The 20,052-nt window shown below is 49.0% G+C and overlaps 1 protein-coding gene across 4 annotated transcripts in view; it reads left to right on the forward strand.

Moving 5' to 3' along the window:
- The window catches only part of Sipa1l3 (signal induced proliferation associated 1 like 3), a 205,842-nt gene that overhangs the window by 145,674 nt on the left and 40,116 nt on the right, over nucleotides 1-20,052 (forward strand). For all 4 annotated transcript variants that reach the window (XM_027430581.2, XM_027430584.2, XM_035449198.1 and 1 more), the window contains 3 exons: nucleotides 4,349-4,623; nucleotides 8,136-8,387; nucleotides 9,754-9,891. In XM_027430581.2, coding sequence (XP_027286382.1) covers nucleotides 4,349-4,623; nucleotides 8,136-8,387; nucleotides 9,754-9,891 — 665 coding nt within the window. The remainder of the gene's footprint in view (nucleotides 1-4,348; nucleotides 4,624-8,135; nucleotides 8,388-9,753; nucleotides 9,892-20,052) is intronic.

Genomic DNA, 20,052 nt, shown 5'->3' on the forward strand with positions numbered 1-20,052 from the left:
GGTCTTCCAGAGATCCTGAGTTCAATTCCCAGCAACCACATGGTGGCTCACAGCCATCTGTAAGGTAGGCCAAGGGGATGTCCTCCCTGTGGAGCACAAGTGTGACAGCCATCAATGACACAGCCCCCATGGGTTACAGACAGCTTGTGGGGACACCTGCCCTGCAGAGGTGGCTTTTAAACTGGAACTAGAGCAGTAAGGAAGAGGGCTGCCTCATTCAGAAGTGGAGAGCCAGGCTGCATAGATGCTGGCACTGCCGTCCAGGGGCACCTGCAGCCAGCAGCACCACCGCTTCCCCAGCCACGGAACAAGTGAGTGTGCTGTACCTGTGTGCTTTTGACAGCAGAGTTGTACTGCTCACAGGGCAAGAGGCTGGGATGCCCGGGTCAAAGCTCAGCAGGTTCCTGTCCTAGTAAGGGGCTGCCTCCGTGTCTTGCTGCCTCATTGGAGGCCAGAAAGGCTTTTTATAGATGGAGACCTCTTACTGTTCCCTCACACAGGTCAGAGTGTGAACACTTTGGAACTTTTATTTATTTATTTATTTATTTATTTATTTATTTATTTATTTATTGGAGTGTTTGTTGTTTTTCTTTTTTTAAATATTTACTTATTTATTTATTATGTATACAGTATTCTGTCTGCATGTATCTCTGCAGACCAGAAGAGGGCACCAGATCTCATAACGGATGGTTGTGAGCCACCTTGTGGCTGCTGGGAATTGAACTCAGGACCTCTGGAAAGAGCAGCCAGTGCTCTTAACCTCTGAGCCGTCTCTCCAGCCCCCGTTTATTGTTTTTTAAGACAGGGTTTCTACCCAGCCCTGGCTGTCCTGAAACTCTCTCTGTAGAACAAGCTGGCCCTGAACTCAGGGATCACCTGGCTCTGCCTCCCAGTGCCGAGATTAAAGGTGTGAGCCACGACACCCCCCCCAGCCACTCTGGGCCTCTTTTACTAGGGTACTGAGCATCTCATTCAAGAGCTCCACCGGTAGCAATCGGGCATGAAAAAATGAAGTGTTTTGAAATGCAGATTGGTGGTGCAGCTATGGCTAAGCATTTGCCAGCCCCGGGGTCAATTCCAATTCTATGAAGCAAGCGGCAAAGTGCATCCCCAGCAACGAAGGCTGGGCGCTGTCTGGTGGCACTTAGTTTTAGGCACACATGTTTCCCTCCCTTCCCAGATCTTCACAGTCCAAATCAGGACCACAGCAGCAATTTGGGTGGTATTTGGATTTGCCACCTGTATTAGTCAGGGTTTCTCTTGTGATAAAGCACCATGACCAAAAGCAACCTGGGGAGGAAAGGTTACATCCGTCATCAGAAGCCAAGGCGGGAGCTCAGGGCAGGAACCTGGCATGGGGAAACTGAAGCAGGGACACGGAGGAACACTGCTTCCTGGCTTGCTCCCCAAGGCTTGCTCAGCCTGCTTTCTTCTACAGCCCAGGACCACCTGCACAGAGGTGGCCCCACCCACAGTGGGCTGGACCCGCCCATAGCAATAAATAAAATGTCCTATGGGTTGACCTATAGGCAACCTAATAGAGGCATTTTCCTATTTGAAGTTCATCTTCCCAGATAACTCTAACTTGTGTCAAGTTGACGAAAACTATCCAGGTCACCACACAACTCCTCTTGATAACCATTTTCAACAGTGTAAGCACTAATTTGGAGAGATGGCTCAGCTGTTATGAGTACTTGCTGGTCTAGTAGAGGACTTGAGTTCAAGTCTCAGCACCCACATAATGGCTTAAAACCATCCATAACAGGCTGGAGAGATGGCTCAGAGGTTAAGAGCACTGACTGTTCTTCCAGAGGTCTCGAGTTCAATTCCCAGCAACCACATGGTGGCTCACAACCATTCCTTCCCTATAAAAATGTGTTACCAGTTTAACTAGGTATGGTGGCACTCACCTGTCATCCTCGGACTTAGGCAATCAAAGGAGAATGGCAAATTTGAGGCAGGCCTAAGCTACACAACAAGACTTTTGTCTCAAAATAAACAGAGTATGATTGATTTGGATACGTGTCTGTGGGTGTGTATGAACACTTAGTTCGTTACATAAAACATGTGTTCTGGGGAGTGAATCCAAAGTCTCCCGTAGGCTGGGCAAGCACTCTGCCACTCAAAAGAGTAGAAGTCCACCCTCTCCTGGGTACATTAAGTAACATAATCTCTAGCAGTGAAATGAGCTCTCTCGGGACATTTGGGGCTGCACACATCTTTCTCTTTAATCGGTTTAGGAGATGGGGGGGCAGCACTTGATATAATTTGCCTTGAAGACATAGCTGGCTACGGTCATCTTTTGTTTTAGTTTTTTTGTTTTTTTTTTTTTCATTTTAAAAATCTCTGCTTCTCATTCTTGTGTACATGTACATGATGTGGGATGCATGTATGTAGGGTGGTATCGTACATGCAGGTGAGAGAACAACTTGGTGAAGTCTTTTCTCCCACCTTACATGGGTTCTGGAGATTGAACTCGGGTACCAGGCTTGCTCAGCAAGCGCCTTTATCCACTGAGCCATCTCAATGACCTTGTTTGTTTGGGGTTTTTTGTTTGTTTGTTTGATTGTTTATCGGTGACTGATAAATTTAACTAGAATTTCTTCCCAGAACTTGGGTAAGGATTTATTTATAAGATCATGAACAACTTGCCAGTCAGTGGCTACAGCACTACCTAAAATATCTCTACCTTCCCCAGCAACCATTAGTTACCTGTAGACTCTCATGAGCCAGCACTTGGGGGTCAGAGGCAGGCAGATCTCTTGTGAGTTCGAGGCCAGCCTGGTCTCCAGAGCAAGTGCCAGGACAGGCTCCAAAGCTACACAGAGAAACCCTGTCTTGAAAAAAAAACAAAACAAAAACAATATCGTAACCTGACACTTTCCCCACTTCAATTAGGATCATCATTACACATGTCAGGACATATTAGTGGTTAAAACAGTGAGGTTTATTTCTTACATTACAGGTCTATCCTGAGTTTGACCAAAGGACTCTGCTCCACTGGATTCTAGCCCCGGACCTCCAACGGTCCAGACAGCTCCTCACACCTAGAATATTACAGGTCTCGATGGCAGAATCCAAAGGTTCACACAGTCTCACACTGACAGATATTCACCCAGGCTGTAGTTGTAGCTGTGAGGGAGACTGAGGCAAGAAGAACCAAAGTTCAAGGACAGCCTGGGCAATTTAACGAGAGACCCTGCTTCAAAAGTAAAAGTAACAAAGAAGGCTGGGGAAATGCTCAGTGGGGTAGGAACACTTGTAAAAAGGATGAAGCCTGTGGTTTCATCCCTGGCATCCCACATAAAAAGCCAGGCTTGGCCATGTGTACCTTAACTACAACTGGGGGGGAGGGTGAGAGACAGACGAATCAGCAGGGTTCTCTAGCCACTACCCTAACTAAAAAGCAGCAAGCTCCAGGCCCAGAGAAAAACCCAGCATCAAGGGAGTAAGACAGAAAAATCATAGAGGACACTCTATGTCCTTCTCTGACCTATATATACACCTGCCTGGACATATATGCACACATGTATGCCACACACACACACACACACACACACACACACACACACACACGCAGAGAGAGAGAGAGAGAGAGAGAGAGAGAGAGAGAGAGAGAGAGAGAGACTGACTGACTGACTCAGTGGTTGACCACTTGCCTAGGATCAACCAGTAAGAAGCTGAGGGTGGGGCTGGAGAGATGGCTCAGAGGTTAAGAGCACTGACTTCTGTTCCAGGGGTCCTGAGTTCAATTCCCAGCAACCACACGGTGGCTCCCAACCATCTGTAATGAGATCTGGTGCCCTCTTCTGGCCTGCAGGCATACATACAGAACACTGTATACATAATAAATAAATAAATCTTAAAAAAAAAAAAAAAAAAGAAGCAGCAGCTAAGGGTGTCACTCAGTGGTAAGAGCATTTGCCTAGAACCCACCTGTGAGAGAGGCTGAGGTTTGACTCAGTGATAAGACATTTGCCTAACGTGCAGCCACAAAATTAATTAATACCAAAAGGGAATTAGTCCAAAAGGACATGCCTGCTTGCCTTACAGCTCACACATCTGGCTACAGCGGGCTGAGAGGTGTGGTCCCTTCAGGCAGGAGGAAGGAGGGAGACAGGAGTATTTGGAGAACACAGCCCATGGCTGCTGTCCTCGCTGAGATACCAGCCACAGAGTGGCATGTGCATATTTCAGAAACCAGAAACCAGGAGAGACTGGGATCTGGTGATGCTCACCCATCTGGGATCCTGGTAGTGCCTGGAGGGCAAATGGGGCTTGTCAGTCCATCTCAGAGGGGGCTAATCTGACCCAGACAGCTGAAACTCATCTCACCCGCTATCCACAGGTGATGACCAACGGCTGGGAGACGGTGGATATGACCCTGCGGCGGAATGGGCTGGGGCAGCTGGGCTTCCACGTCAAGTACGATGGGACAGTGGCCGAAGTGGAGGACTATGGGTTTGCCTGGCAGGCTGGCCTCCGGCAAGGCAGCCGACTGGTAGAGATCTGCAAGGTGGCTGTGGTGACACTGAGCCACGACCAGATGATTGACCTGCTGCGAACCTCCGTCACCGTGAAGGTGGTCATCATCCCGCCTTTTGAAGACGGCACTCCCCGACGGTAAGGGCATTGCCCTAAGAGGCGGGAAGGGGCCAAGATGACTGCAAGAGGTTTCCCTGTCATACTCGCTCAAGCCCTTGGGGCCAGTGGTTCTCAGCCTTCTTAAGGCTGCAACCCTTTAATACAATCCTTCATGTTGTGGTGACCCCCCAACCATAAAATTATTATTTTTATTGCTATTTCTTTTTTTTGGTTTTTCAAGACAGGGTTTCTCTGTGTACCTTTGGAGCCTATCCTGGCACTCGCTCCGGAGACCAGGCTGGCCTCGAACTCACAGATCCACCTAACTCTGCCTCCCGAGTGCTGGGATTAAAGGCGTGCGCCACCAATGCCCGGCTTTTATTGCTATTTCACAACTGCAATTTTGCTACTGTTATGAATTGTAATGTAAATATCTGAAATTCAGGATATATATGACCCCTGTGAAAGGGTCATTTCAACCAACACCACCCCCCCACCCCCCTCCCCCCCCCTCCCCCCACCCCATCCCACCCCCACCCCCACCCCCCTCACCCCACCCCCCACCCGCCAAGGGGTCATGACCCACAGGTTGAAAACCACTGTGATAACAGCAGTGCTGATGGCAGCGGGCTGGAATAAATGAAATGCTTGTGGGAACTGGTCCCTAATGTAAGCCCTGTGGGTGCACCTCCACGGCATCCATGTGGGCTGTGGTAGTCACATTTCCTAGAAGACACACAGTGGGAAAGCAGCTTGTCCCAGGACACCCTGAGGCATTTATTGGGCTCCCTACTATATGCAAACTCCATCCACAGTGCTAGGCATAGAGTAGTGGAATTTGTGTTCTGCAGGGAGAGACAGACCATGAAGTGGATATACCAGGTCTGGGGGTGTATGCCTGGGGTCAGGAGTTCAAGGCCAGGCCCCACTGTGTTGTATTAAGTTCACAGACAGCCTCGACTCCATGAGACCCTATCAGAAACAGCAGCAGCAGGGGGAAAAAAAAATCAGCCTAACCAGAAAGCCTGGAAGACTGCTACTATAGGCTGTGTGTGTGTACAGGTGCCCTTGAAGCCTGAAGTTACAGGTGTTTGTGAACCACCTGACCTCGTGCTGAGGTCTGAACTCTAGCCTTCTTGATGAAGTAGCAAGTGCACCTGGCCCCCTAGGCCTCTTTCCAGCCCTCTACTGTTTACTTAGAGAACAAAAGCAAGAGCAGGTTCCCTACCTGTTCAATACAGATGTACCCCACCCCCCACCCCACCCTACCCCACCCGTTTCAGTCTGCAGTTAGTTTAATGCACTGTAGATCTCAAAGATGACAAGTCACCAAATACAGATGGCCTAGACTCCACACCTTCCTATTTGGCAAAGTCCATAGAGCTGTGTACTACCTGTAATCCCAGCACTCAGGAGGCAGAAAGCAGGTCAATCTCTGTGAGTTCCAGACCAGTCCGGTCTACATAGTGAATTCCAGGACAGCCAAGGCTAAAGAGTGAGATTCCCCTACAAACACACCAAAAGGAAAATCAAACAAACAAATGTTGGGAGGAAGCCGGGCGTTGGTGGCGCACGCCTTTAATCCCAGCACTCAGGAGACAGAGGCAGATGGATCTCTGTGAGTTCCAGATCAGCCTGGTCTACAAGAGCGAGTTCCAGGACAGGCTCCAAAGGTACACAGAGAAACCCTGTCTTGAAAAACAAACAAAAAACAAACAAACGTTGGGAGGACAGATACACAATTGTAACTCCTGCACTTGAGAGGCTTCGAGAAGGAGGGCTGAATTTGAGGCTAGCCTATGAAGAAAGACCCAGTCTCAGAAAGTGGTGGAGTGGAGGCAGGGCAGTCAGTTGCTTTGGTTGGACTAGAGGCCTGCTCCCCCTGAGGGAATCCACTTACTATATAAACCTGGCTTGGAAGGCCACAGACCCCACTGGGGACACTACTGCAGCCATTTGCTAAATGAACCTGTTGGACCCATCAAAATGTCTACTAAATAACCATTTAGGCGGACAGGTCGTGGTGTGTCAGCTCTGGTCGCAGGAGCTGCTTTTCACAGTGGTCAGCGGTGACTGCAGACTAGTTGAAGTACAGAGGATACACGACTATTGAAAGCTCAGATATAGATGGGGCGCTTATAGCATCCTTTCCAAGACTCAGGGCACATGGAAGAGGGTGCAGACAGCATGAAAGCTGGAGGATCCAAAATTCAAGGTCTTCAGCTCAATTACTGCCATTCTCAGTCAGGTTCCCACCACAGGTGGCACAGCTCTGGACTGGTTCTCCCCGGCATAGCAACACCCGCAGAAATAGATCTTTACGCTCCTCCATCCCCACCCCAGATAGTCCAGAAGTGGCTACCAGGTTGCTCTCCCTGCTCTGCTGGGAACTGCTTAGATAGAGCCTGTGACACTGCTACACCAGTCCCGGTGTGAGGTGAGAGGTGTTTCTGATTGGTTGGGTGCGGGTCACATGAACATGTCTAGCATCCAGAAGTGGAATCCGCCTGGCTCAGAGAGCACACAGCAGTTCTCAGGATAATTAATGGCTTTCCTCCACCTCCGCCAGCCTGGTCTGTCTGCTAGCTCTGTTGGACAGTTGAGTCCCTACAGTTTCCTACCAGGTGCCTGGGGGCTTCTGATCCCCCAAACAGCCATAAGGACCGGCTGAACGTCAGCTCTACCATACTGCCACAGAGAGGTACCCTGAGCAGGGCCCTGGACTGGAGCGTAGCCTCAGGTCCCCGGGCACGGCTCTGTAGCGGGCACACCTGAGTGTCTGTAGAGATGCAACGTTCTGGGCCTGCCTCTCAGAGCTTAGCTCCTGTCATGTGAGAGGTGTTTTTTTGTTTTGTTTTGTTTTGTTTTTTTTTCCTGAGCTCAGCCTTCTGTAAGCTCAGGATCCCTCCCATGTTGTGTGTCTTTTGACGACAGTAGCAGAGGTGCCAGCCCAGCTTGGATCCTCAAGCCCCAGGCAGGATCACTGCACCGTGGTGCGTGTGCCCGCCAGACACAGGCTGCTCTGCATCTATTTCCAGGGTTCTGGGTGTCATAGGGTGTGTGTGTGTGTGTGTGTGTGTGTGTGTGTGTGTGTGTGTGTGTGTGTGTGTGTTTGCCACCTTGCAAAGTAGGTCACCTGCTCCTCTTCTAGCAGCATTTGAGATTCTTGGGAACAAGGCAGAGACTGTCCTTTGATTTTGAGGACATTGGCTTTTCTGACCCAAGAATGGCTTGGGGGATGGGAGGGCTGGTTTGTTGAAGACACCAATGACTAGGAGACTGGGCAAGAGAAAAGGGGAGGGGACCAGGAGAAGCCAAGACTAGGAGGAAGGAAGAGGGACTCAAGTCTAGCTGTTGTAGCCCTGTGTTGGGTCCTGGCCTAGGATTCTAAGCTGGTAAACTCTAGGCCCTAATTTGAAAGCGGCCACTCTGCCTTTAAAATGAACCCGCATGGTTTGGAGTTGGCCTGCCGTAAACCAGACAGCCAGGCCCCCTCAAGCAAAAGGCCTGCATGCTAGTGGGCCCAGACCTTGATAAACTTGTTTTTCTAGGGGGTGGCCAGAGACCTATGATATGAATACTTCGGAGCCCAAGACGGAGTCGGAAACCACCACCCCTGGGGGCCGGCCCCCCTACCGCAGCAATGCTCCCTGGCAGTGGAGCGGGCCTGCCTCCCACAACTCTCTGCCAGCCACCAAGTGGACCACCCCTGCCACTCCCGGCCATGCCCAGTCCCTGAGCCGACTCCCGAAGCAGACACCCATGGTCCCCTTCCGAGAGTCCCAGCCACTGCACAGCAAGAGGTAAGGACATCACTTCCCACTCACCCACAACCTTCCCACACCCTTCTCTCCCCCACCCTGGTTCCTCCTCTTCCTCCTCCCCTTGGTCATTACCTTTTTTATTTGTTTCTTTTGTTTTGTTTTGTTTTTATGACAAAGCTTGTATGTGTAACTCACTCTGGAGACCAGGCTGGCCTTGAACTCGGAGATCCGCCTGCTTCTGCCTGCTGAGCGCTGGGACTAAAGGTGTGCCCCACGCCAGGCCATTTTCCCTTCTCATCCCTCTGCTCTGTCCAGCGTCTCTTCTTTCCCCCGTTACTCCTGGGCAGGCCCACAGGCCCTGGGGGTGGGGGGACAGATAGCTCTCTGTGTGAGGTTAGTAAAGGCTTTTTCAAAGGCCAATAACAAACCCTGTAGGACTGGCCTCTTTAGGGAAGCAGGCCGAGGGAGAAGCCCGTCCAGGTGGCTGTCATAGCTGCTGTGGAGTCCTTGGGCTGGTAGTCACCTCAGGGACTTTGCATTGGTATTTAACTTACACTGCTTTGTTTGATTTAGTGATGCTGAGGATTGAACCTAGGTCCTTTGGCATGCTAGGCAAGTGCCCCACCACTGCATCCCCAGCTTGCTCTCTCCCTTCTTTAGAACAGGATCTTGCTGTGTTGTTCAGGCTAGCCTTGAACTGAAAAGCTCCTGCTCCAGACTTCTGAGTATCTTGGATTACAGGCTTGCATGTACCCCCAGCCCCAGCTGAGATACTCACTTGAGTGCATCCTATATTTCCAGATAAATGCTGGGGGGTGTGGCCCTCCATCCCTCCCCATTCTGCAAAAAATAAATATGAGAATATGAGAGTCAGGCAGGTGGCACACGCCTTGAATCCCAGCCCTTGGAAGACAAGGCAGGCGGATCTCTGTGAGTTCGATGCCAGTCTGGTCTAGGTAGTAGTGAGACCCTGTAAATTCTGTAAGATTGTAATGAAGTGGTTAAAAGCTCTTGTTCTTGCAGAGGATCTGCTGGGCTCGATTCCCAGCACCACATGGTGGCTCAACCACTCTAACTCCAGTTCCGGGGGATCTGACGCCCTCTGCAGGCAATTGGGTACCCATGTGATACACACATTATACATACAGGCAAGATACTCATACACAAAATAAACCTTTTTATTTTTTTTTTTTTAATTTCCCTAAAATGAAGGACAGAGGAACATCTTGTCCGCAGTGGCCCTGTCCTAGCTTCAGATGCTGACATGGGGCTCTGAGGAAAGAAAGTGGCGGGCTTTCCTGCCTTCCCACCAGGCGCAACTTGGCTGGACCTAAGGGTGAAGTCTGCTGTCCGCCTCCGTTGCCTTCTCATGGCTTCCTCCTTCCTCTCTCCTGTGTCTCGGCAGGCCTGTCAGCTTCCCAGAAACACCTTTCACGGCATCACCAGCAGGGGCCGACAGAGTCCCTCCCTACCGACAGCCTTCTGGGAGCTTCTCCACCCCAGGCTCTGCCACCTACGCAAGATACAAGCCATCTCCGGAAAGGTCAGAGTTCCCCTTGCTTTTGAAATGATGTCACCTGGTGGATGCTGCTTGAGCTTTTATTCTCAGGACCTCATCATCTTATTTGCCATGTTCTGGGGTTTATGGACCCCTGGAGGTCACCAGATGACCATCAGGGTATCAGCAATGTCAAATTAAAATTTAGAACAAAGAAACAGAACAACAACAAAAAAAAAAAATCAGAGCTAGGCTGATCGGGCAGAGCTTGTCGCCGGCTCTCCTAGCAGGAGAATTTGGGTCGCCATTTTCTGGACACCTCTATCACTCTTTTGGAGCAAAGCCATCCAGCATCCCATTCATCTCTGTAGTTCTCACCCATCAAAACTAGGCCATCAGCATTATCCAACTCCCAACTTTCCCCCTTAAAGCCAAAGCCAACCTGGCAGCATACGCAATCTTCCCAAAGCCTCCACAGCTCTCCACTGCCTTTGGGGCAAACCCAAACTGGACCATTTGGCATTCAAGGCCCCCTGAGATCTGATTCCAGCTTGTTCCTGCCTGTCTTCAGCTCTGGTATCCCAGGGCCTCCCAGTGAGTCAGTGACAGTCCCACCCCATCCCCCGTCCTCCAGGTGGAGCTGTGAGCCTCATCCATTCTGAATGCCTCCCACCCCTTCCCCCACATTGCGGTCCAGCTGCCCAGACGGTTACCTATACCTAGGCTGACTTGGCCGGCCGACCCTCCTGGAATTCCCAGAGCCCTCAGAAGACATCCTCTATCCCTCACTATGACTGACCAAGGCCCCTGGAACACTGCAGTCCCTTGAATGCCACACACCAGCCCCACTTGCCTCCTCCTCTTTCAGGGTTCTAGGTAGTCTCTTCATGTTACCCAGTCTTTTCCTCACTGGAAACTATAGCAGGCTTTTTTCTTTCTTTTTTTTTTTTTCCTCAGGCCACCAACCAGCTCCCTGATCATGATACAGAGACTTATTAGTTTTGAATGCTGGGCCTAGCTCAGGCTTGTTTCTGGCTAGCTCTTTTTAATCTAAATTAACCTGTTCCTCCTCGGCTACCTTTCCCCTCAGGGCTTTTTACCTTTGTTATGTATAACTTACTTTCACTGCTTCTCTTTGTCTGGGCGGCTGGCGGCTGCCTGGCTTCTTGCCTGGGGAGTCTCCCTTGTTCTCCTCTGAATTCTTCTCTTGTTCTCCTTTTGTTTCTTTCTTTTTTTCTTATCCTGTTTATTCTCTCTGCCCGCCAGCCCTACCTATCCAGTTCTCTGCCTAGCTATTGGCCGTTCAGCTTTTTATTAGACCAATCAGGTGTTTTAGACAGGCAAAGTGAAACAAATGCAACCCATGTTTTACAATTAAACAAACTCGGCATGAGCAAAAGTAACACTCCTTTACACAGTTAAAGTAATCTTCGGCTGCATAAACAAACGTAATACATCTTTGCCCAGTTACAATAATATTCTACAACAGGAAGCCCTTCACAAGAGACCAGACTCCTAACCTGAGTGTCTGTGATCCTCCTTCAAGCCTGCCCCAAGGAAGGAAGAGCCCAGCTCTGCCCCTCAGCTCCCTCTGTGGTCGCAAGCAACTGCTATTCCCTTAGCCCAGTTAAGACAGATAGAAAAGAGAAACGGACAAAAAAGGAGACAAAGAACACAGACAGAGGCCAGGCACAGGAGTGTGCCACACATGACAGAGAGAGGCCGGCCACTCGGGCACGGCACATACCCATATGCACAAGGGAAAAGAGTTTGAGTTTGCTTCAAGGCCTGGGAGCTTGCTAGGCTGTTCCATGCCTACACCGAGTCCTGGGTCTGACACGTAGCAAATTCTTGGTCTATAGTGATGACAGGAAGGAGCGGGTAGGTTATTTGAAGCAAAACTACTTGCCTGTAGCGCAGGGACCAGTCCACCAAACTGAGGTTCTCACCCAAGGAGGACTGATCCACATAGGCCTGGGCTTCCCTTGAGTTTCTGTCCGGGAAGGCCTATACTGGATGGTGCTCTGAGACCCCCCACTCTGCACCTTGTTGGCTGCTAAGCCTTTCTTAGAAGATCAAGGGGGAGAGGAACCCACTGTTCATCTTAGAGGCTACTTTTCAGTACTCATTCAGCACGGGACCCCAGGAGCTTTCAGTGTGTCCATGCTAGGAGGAATGTTCAGCCTACTCGGTTGCCAGGGTCCTTGCTGTCCCCCTTTGTTTGTGCTGGAGAGATAGTCCCACAAATCACATGGCTGAGGAGCCCATCAGCAGGAGGAGGAGCACACCTCTACCCAGGAGGTCCAGTCCAGGGTGGTGGGAGTTTGCCACAGCGAGGAAGGGCATGAATGAGCAAAATAGCGGGATGGAGGAGGGGGCAAAGAAAATTCTGGAATGTGTAGCATGCTGGGGTGACACCTGGGCCTCAGTTAGGACCAAGATTGCAAATGGCAGCAAGTGGCTAGTCACAGATTGGTAGGGCGGAGCCTGCTGTCAAGGGCCTGCAATCCCAGCCACTCTGTAAGATAGACAAAAAAAAAAAAAAACTAAAAGAGGTAAAAGCAGGAGGGTCAAAAGTTCACACCTAATCTGGAATACAGAGTGAGTTCAAGGCCAGCCCATGCAACTTAGTGAGACTGTGCCTCAAAAATAAAAAGTAAGGGAGCTGGATGCTGGCTCAGCAATTACAAGCACTGGCTACTCTTGAAGAGGACCCAGGCTCGGCTCCCTGCCCCCCATGGCAACTCACAACTGTCTGTGACTCCAGTTCCAGCTGATCTAAACCCTCTTCTGACCTCCACAGGCACTGGGCACATACGTGATGCAAATATACACATGCAGGCAGCACTCATAAAATAAAACAAAATTACAGGTTTTTTTGCTTTGAAGAAGGTGCAGCTCATTGATAAAATGGGTTTGTTAGACCCCCGGAAAGCTCAGGTATCCAGGGTCCCAGGCCACAACTGCGGTCACCCCAATCACCAGGCGGATTCGAGAGCTTGCTGCAAACTGCATGAGGCTTTATTGTAATTTAATGAGCTAACCCCATGTTAGCTCGGGACTTTCACCCACCCACCATGGCGGATGGCTAGCAAAAGACAAGGCCTAGGGCCTCCCGAGAGATCTTATAGGACAGTGTAAGGGGAGTGTCTAGGGGTACGCACAGACTCACGATTGGTGTGCCTCCAGGCGTGGCTAATTGGTTCTTATGGCCCATAGGCCCTCCCAGGGTGGTTGCTATGCTTTGTGCGTCATTGCTGTGCGCTTGTCCATAAAGCACACCCAGGGTTATAAAGCATAGCACCACCAGCTAACTTTTGATTGGTTCCTTGTCACGAGGCAGGCATCTGACTTTCTAGTGACTAAGACAAGGTCATAGAGCACGTGTTCGGCCGTTATGGCTGCCAAAAGAGAAGCTGGTCCCTTCAGGTTAACCCAGTTTAAGTTATCCATCCAGATAAAGATACTCGGCAAGTTTCTGGGTTTGGGCCATTATAAATATTCAGTCTGTGAACATGTAACATGTATGTTCAAACATACACATTTCTGCATAGAAATAAGTTTCCATTTGTCTGGGATCAGTGCCCAGTACAGTCGCTTACCATGTGGTAAGTCCGTTTTACATTCCCAGCAGCAGCATATGTGTGATCCAGTTTCTCCACAGTCTCACTGCCATGTGGCATTGTCACCAGTTTTTCATTTTAGCTATTCTGATGGGTGCATCGTGCTGTCTCATTGTCGTTTTAATTTGCATTGCTCTGAGGGCCAACAGTGCTGAGCATCTTGTGTGCTGATCTGCCAGCTATGTATCCTCTCCAGTGAAATGTCTGTGAGCCTCTCGCCCAGTCTCTAGTTCACCCAGTGCTTTGCGGTGTTTGAGAGCTTTGTATGATCAGCCTTGAGTTTTTCTTTTCAAATCTTCTTTGTAGAGTCTTAACTAAAAAAAAAAAAAAAAAAAAAAAAAAAAAAAAAAAAAAACTTTTTCTGATGTATAAACTATCATTCTTTTTCCTAATATAAATCAGATGCTTTAATGTTGGGCATTGTTAAGTCCTTGATTCCCCTACCCCACACCCCTTCATTGTGGAAACTGATCCAAGACCTCTCTAATGCTACATAAGTGCTCTACTACTGAGCCACGCCCCAGCCCCTCACTGGGGAGATTCTAGGCAGGGGCTCTACCACTGAGCTGTATCTCTAACCCTGTCTGTCTGTCTCTCTGTCTCTCTTCCTGCCTCATCCTCAAAAATAACCTGTGTGGGTGTCACTGCAGGTCAGAGGTTTAGGTCAAGTTTCCATTTTTGCCAAGAATGTCTGATTGCTCCAGCAATTTATTGGTTAGCCAGCCTTTCTCCTACTCTGCTTTTGTTACTCAAAGCAAAAATGAATGGGAGGAGCTAAGTGGATGTTCTCTGGTCACACTTATCAGTCTTACGGGATCTCAGGGAGTTCTCCCAGCAGCTTCATGAGGTAGATTTCTTTCTTTCTTTCTTTCTTTCTTTCTTTCTTTCTTTCTTTCTTTTTTTAAAGATTTATTTATTATGTATACAACATTCTGCTTCCATGTCTATCTGCACACCAGAAGAGGGCACCAGATCTCATAACAGATGGTTGTGAGCCACCATGTGGTTGCTGGGAATTGAACTCAGGACCTCTGGAAGAGCAGTCAGTGCTCTTAACCTCTGAGCCTTCTCTCCAGCCCCCATGAGGTAGATTTCTTATCCCCATCTGCAGAAGCAAAACTGGGGCTCCGCAAAGTAAATCCCCTTGGCTTACAGGAAGCAGTCTGGACAGAATTGGTCCTGAGGCTGTCTGAGGCTGGCCCTCACCATCTCCTTTCCCCGAGAATTCTAAGCTCTCCCAGATCCTCGACACATGCATGGTCCCCTGAAGACCCACACACAGTCTCACACACAGGGCTGGTAGCTGCATATCAGCTTCTCCAGACTCTCTCCTGGGATTATAGCTCTTCCTAGCTCACAGCTCACTTTTGCGGGCTCCAGTGGTCCCTAGCCCTTGCCTCTGTGACTCATCATAGCTCAGCATTTCCTTCTCTGCCTATAGCTGACTTTGAGCTTGGTCAGTTGTTCCTAGCACAATCATGACCCTAAGCCACCCGATATAGCTATCATAGCACATTGGTTACTTTTATTATTGTAGCTTCAGGGAAAAGGGGGCTCCTTCCGCTTAGTGTAGAGTTGCAGTCAGTCCTGGTGAAGAAGGCATGTCTGCAGTGGGTGCAGAGTGGCAGTGGTGCGTGCTAGCGATTAGCTTGCTTGTACCCTCATTCACAAGGGTTCAGGGAGCCCAGGCTGGCCTCACACCCATCAGATAGCCAAGGATAACCCTGAGCCCCTGAGTGCTGGGATTACAGGGGAGTGATGCCACTCGGATTTATGTGGTGCTGGGATCGAGTTCAAGGCTTTGTGTATGCTAGCAAGCACCATGCCAGCTGAACAAAGTCCCAACCCCGAGCACCGCTTTTTGTTTTCAAAATGGAAGAACTTGATAGAGTCAATTCCAGACCTGTCAGAGCTACATCCTGAGACCCTATCTTTTATTTTTTACAAAGCAGAAGGAAGAACAAACAAGATTCCCTCATGAAATCAAAGGTCATTGTCATTACAAAATATTTGTTTTAGAAAAGTAATATCTTGAACAGACTTGGGGCGGAGAGGTGGTTAAGAGAGGTGGTTGCTCTTGCAAAGACCAGGGTTCAGTTCCCACATACACACAGTGGCTCACGGCCATCTGTAACTCAGGTTCCAGGGCATCCAGTACCCTCTTCTGACCTCCATAGGCACTGAGTTCAAATGGGTCACATACATACATACATACATACATACATACATACATACATACAGCCAAAACACTTATACACATAAATTAAAAATAAACAAATCTCTAGGGAGTGAAGAGATGCCTCAGTAGTTAGATCACTCTCTACTCTTGGAGAGGACCTGGGCTGCTTCCCAGCCATCCACATGGTGGCCACAGCATTCTGTAACTCCAGTTCCATGGGATCCAATACCATCTTCTGCCTTCCACAGGTACCAGGTATATATAGGATACATATATGCATGCAGGCAAAACATTCACACACATAAAATTAAATAAAAATAATTTTTTAAAAACAGTAAATATTAAGTAGTTGGATAGATTGGTAGATAGATTTATTCTTTACTTAAAGAATAAAAGAATTTATCAGGCACATTGATACACACCTGTAATCACAGCAGTCTATAAGCTGGTACAGGAGGATCAAGAGTTCAAGGCCAGCTTGGACTACATAATGAGACCCACTCTCAAAATAAAATTAGAATGCTGGAACTAGGTCTCTCGCACCCCTCAGTCAGCTTCTGGCAAAGTCACATTGATGTCTAGAACTTACATAAGCCATCAGTACTTATGTAAGTCATGTGACAGAGGGAAGGTCATCCATCACTGCAGCATCGTGGCTCCACCACCAGCGAAAGCGATGGTTGGGGGGTGACAGCTAACAGTAGCTGTTTCACCCATTATCCCTCCTGTCCCCTGCCCCGTAAACCCCCATCAGTGAAGGTAGGCTTCACACTGGGCCTGTCCACCTTCATCTCCACCCTGGGTCTTTCCTTCGTATGGTGAATGGAAGACTCAAGCCAGCCTCCTAGTAGCTTGGCCCTGATGCTCTTTTGACACCTTCTCGGAATACACCCAGGTTCTTCCTTACGGCCCCAGAACTACAGCTACTCAGCCCTTCATCAGAACCTCAAACCCTTCATCTAGAAAGTGATTTTTATTCTTCAAGAAAACAGAGTAATTACCCCATCTCAAATGAGATGGAAGACAGCCATCCGTCCCCCCTTCCCCCTTCTTCCAGGGATGTTTGCCCAGAGCTCTGCATACATGGCAAGAGAAAGCGATGTCTTCATTTCAGTGAGGTTGACAAATTTGCAAGTGATAAAAATGGCCCCAGATGGGACATCCCAGCCTTCCAGAGAATGGTCAGCACAGGTCAGACCGCAGAAAATGGAGATAAAAGAAATCCTGTTCAGAAAGACAGACAGCAGCTGGGGAGATGGCTCCGTCAGTGACACACTTGCTTCAAAAGCAAGAGAACCTGAGGTCAGTCCCTAGTACTCCAGCCATGGCTGCACACGTCTGTAGCCTCAGTCCTGGGAAGGCAGAGTTAGGCAGGCTCAGATCTCAAAAGCTGGCCAGCCCAGCTAACTGGTGATCTTGATGTGCAAATGACTTAAAAAAAAAAAAAAATCCTAAATAGGGTGAAAGAATCTCAGGGGAGGACACCTGACATCTCCCACATGTGCAATATATTTGTGCACATAAACCCATACACAAGTGAATATGATGTGTGTTTATGATCCCAGTATTGTGGAGGCCGAGCAGGTGAATTAGGTCTAACCTAATTGGTTGACTCCAGACTCCAGTGAGAGACCTTGTCTCAAAAACTTGGGTGGCTGACTCCTGAAGAATGACATAAGATTAATGTCTAAGAATGACATAAGATTAACCCTAAGATTAACGGCTAGCCTATGCTGTGCACACACACACACACTGAGACAAGGATAGGCTAGCTTGTGTAAGGTCCTGGGTCAGATCTCCAGCACTGCAGAAAGCAGCTGAGACGGTGCTTTGTACCTGTAATCCTAGCTCTTCAGAGGTGGAGGCAGGAAGATCAGAAGTTCAAGGTCATCTTTGGCTACTTAGTGATTGTGAGGCCAGTCTGAGATGTGTGAGAACTGGTCTCAAAACAGAACAGCTACTGGGCACTCAGGAGGCAGAGTCAGGCCCATCTCTAGGAGTTTGAGGCCAGCCTGGTCTACTGTGCGAGTTCCTTGAAAGACTCCAAACCTACACAGAGAAACCCTGCCTTGAAAAACCAGAAAGAAAAGAAAACAGCTACGAGGTGACTGGTGACAGTGCAGCCTGTCCTGAAATGGGAATAGTAGCTGAGAGAGGCAGCCAGCTCCAGACACACGCCTGTCTACTTAGAGTTATCTGTGTAAGGAGAAATAGCATCGGGGCAGCTTTCTTTCTCCGGCGTTGTCAGAGACCCTGCTCTTCATTTGGGATTTGGATTGGTTTTTTTGTTGTTGTTGTTGGTTATTTTTTTTTTGTCTTTTACATTTTTAGTTAGTCTGTGTGCGTATGTATATTTGTGGGTGTATGCATTGGAAGTACAGGTGTGGAAGTCAGAGAGCAACTTAAAGTGAGTTGATTGTCTCCTTCCACCGAGTGAGTCCTAGGGATCTAACTCAAGCAGTCAGGCTTGGAGGCGGGTGTCTTTACCCTTTCCTTGACCCAGGCCATCACACCAGCCCGAGTTTTTCAGTACCAGGACTGAAGTCAAGGTCTCACACCGGCTGGGCAAGCACTCTGCTACTGAGCTACCTCTGCAGCTGCCTTGTTACTTTGTATCTTGAGAGTTTCTCTCATGGAGTTGTCTAGGCTGACCTTGAGTTTGTCATTCTCCTGCCCACCTCCCAGGAGATTTCTTACATATTTTCATGATTACTCCATTGGCGGGAACTGCAAAGGAGCCTGGGAAGTGTGCTGAAGTACAGTCGGCCTTTTCTTACCAAGGAGGTCATGCATAGTAGACACTGGGCCATTGGTGCTTTCCACACTCCCCTGGCTGATGTCAGCTTCTACTGGCATTTCCTTTTGGTGCTTAAGATTTGACACTGATCTGTGGGTAACCGAATGATCCAGTCAGGGCTTCTGTCTCCAGCCATGGTGGAGCGTGTTCCCAAGGCAGCTGGCTGTGTGTGAGGACAGCCAGCGAGGTATCAGGACTGCTTTTGTAAAACCACTTGAACTACTGCAAACTGGGCCCTCAGATAAATATAGAAATAAGAACGGACTTTTGGACCCTTTGGGGGAACCGAAAGGCCGGGGCAGGGTTGGAGGAAGGATAGTCTGTCTTGACAGGAGCATGGAGTTGAGTTTCCCAAAAGTCCAGTGTCCACTGGGAGCTAAACTTGGCAGCTGGAGCAGGATTTTTTTTTTATAGGCACAGCCCTGACTTCAGGCTTGTGGGAGATTTGAGGGGTCATTCAGTTCTGTTGAGTATTGAGGGTCTTGGCTCATCACCTCTCCTTCCTGCTACACCCTCCTGAGGTGAAGGCCAGAGAGGCAGGGAGCATCGGCATCCATCACGGGGCTCAGCGGTCCCTAAGAATCCAAAGCTGGTCGCTGGGTCACTTAGCCAAAGACACCACAGAGGCAGCCCAGGCAGTGTGGGCTCGAGGAACATTTATCCCATGTGGCCCTTGTCATATCCCCAGTCCCCTCAGCAACAGCCTCAGCTGCTGGCTAATGGCAAGAAGGCAAGAGCTATTCATGGTGCTATATCTAGGCCACGCCAGATGTGGAGGAGATGAGAAGCCGTCTATATCATTACTTTCCTATTAGTGTGATAAAAACATCAGTGTCAAGACAAGTCGTAGAAGAGTGTAGTTGGCTTATGGATTGATCCCAACGTGTTAGAGGCCATGATGGAGGAGCAGAAGCAGCAGACATGGAGGCTAGGAGAGGAGATGAGGGTTCGCCTCATCTTGAACAGTTGAGCCTTTATACTTTGTTACTTTGTTGTTTATTTTTGTTTGTTTGGTTGGTTGGTTTTTTTTTTTTTTTTTTTTGAGACAGGGTTTCTCTCTGTTAACTCTGGCTGTCCTGGAACTACCTCTTGTAGACCAGGCTGTCCTCGACCAAGGCACCGAACAAGATGCCCAAGACTATAGGGGACATCTCATTCAAACCACCACAGAGTGAGTGTATTTGTGTGGGTGAGTGTGTGAGAGTGTGTGTGTTTGTGAGTGTGTGTGTGTTTGTGAGTATGTGTGTGTATGCATGCAGGTGCGTGAGCATGGTTCCTGACACACATGGTTCCTGCCATGTGGATCGCAGGGATTGGACTCAGGTCATCAAACTTGACAACAAGTGCCATTACCCACAGAGGATGTGTTTCCTTACCTTTCTTGGGAGCAAGGAGATGGAGATGATTGTCAGAAGCCCCTGGGCTCCAGGCCTCCCATTCCAGTCAGGTTTTGCTGGAAAATCTCTGAAACTTGTGTTTAACACAGGTTTATTTGGGATCTGAGGCTACATAGTTCATTGATAGAATATGCGCCCAAGGTCTCAGTTCAGTCCTAGCACCAAAGGAAAAGAAGGCTGGAGATGTAGCTCGCTTGGTAGAACGCTTGC

This window comes from Cricetulus griseus, chromosome 9, assembly GCF_003668045.3.
Source record: "Cricetulus griseus strain 17A/GY chromosome 9, alternate assembly CriGri-PICRH-1.0, whole genome shotgun sequence".
In the NCBI taxonomy this organism is placed as follows: domain Eukaryota; kingdom Metazoa; phylum Chordata; class Mammalia; order Rodentia; family Cricetidae; genus Cricetulus; species Cricetulus griseus.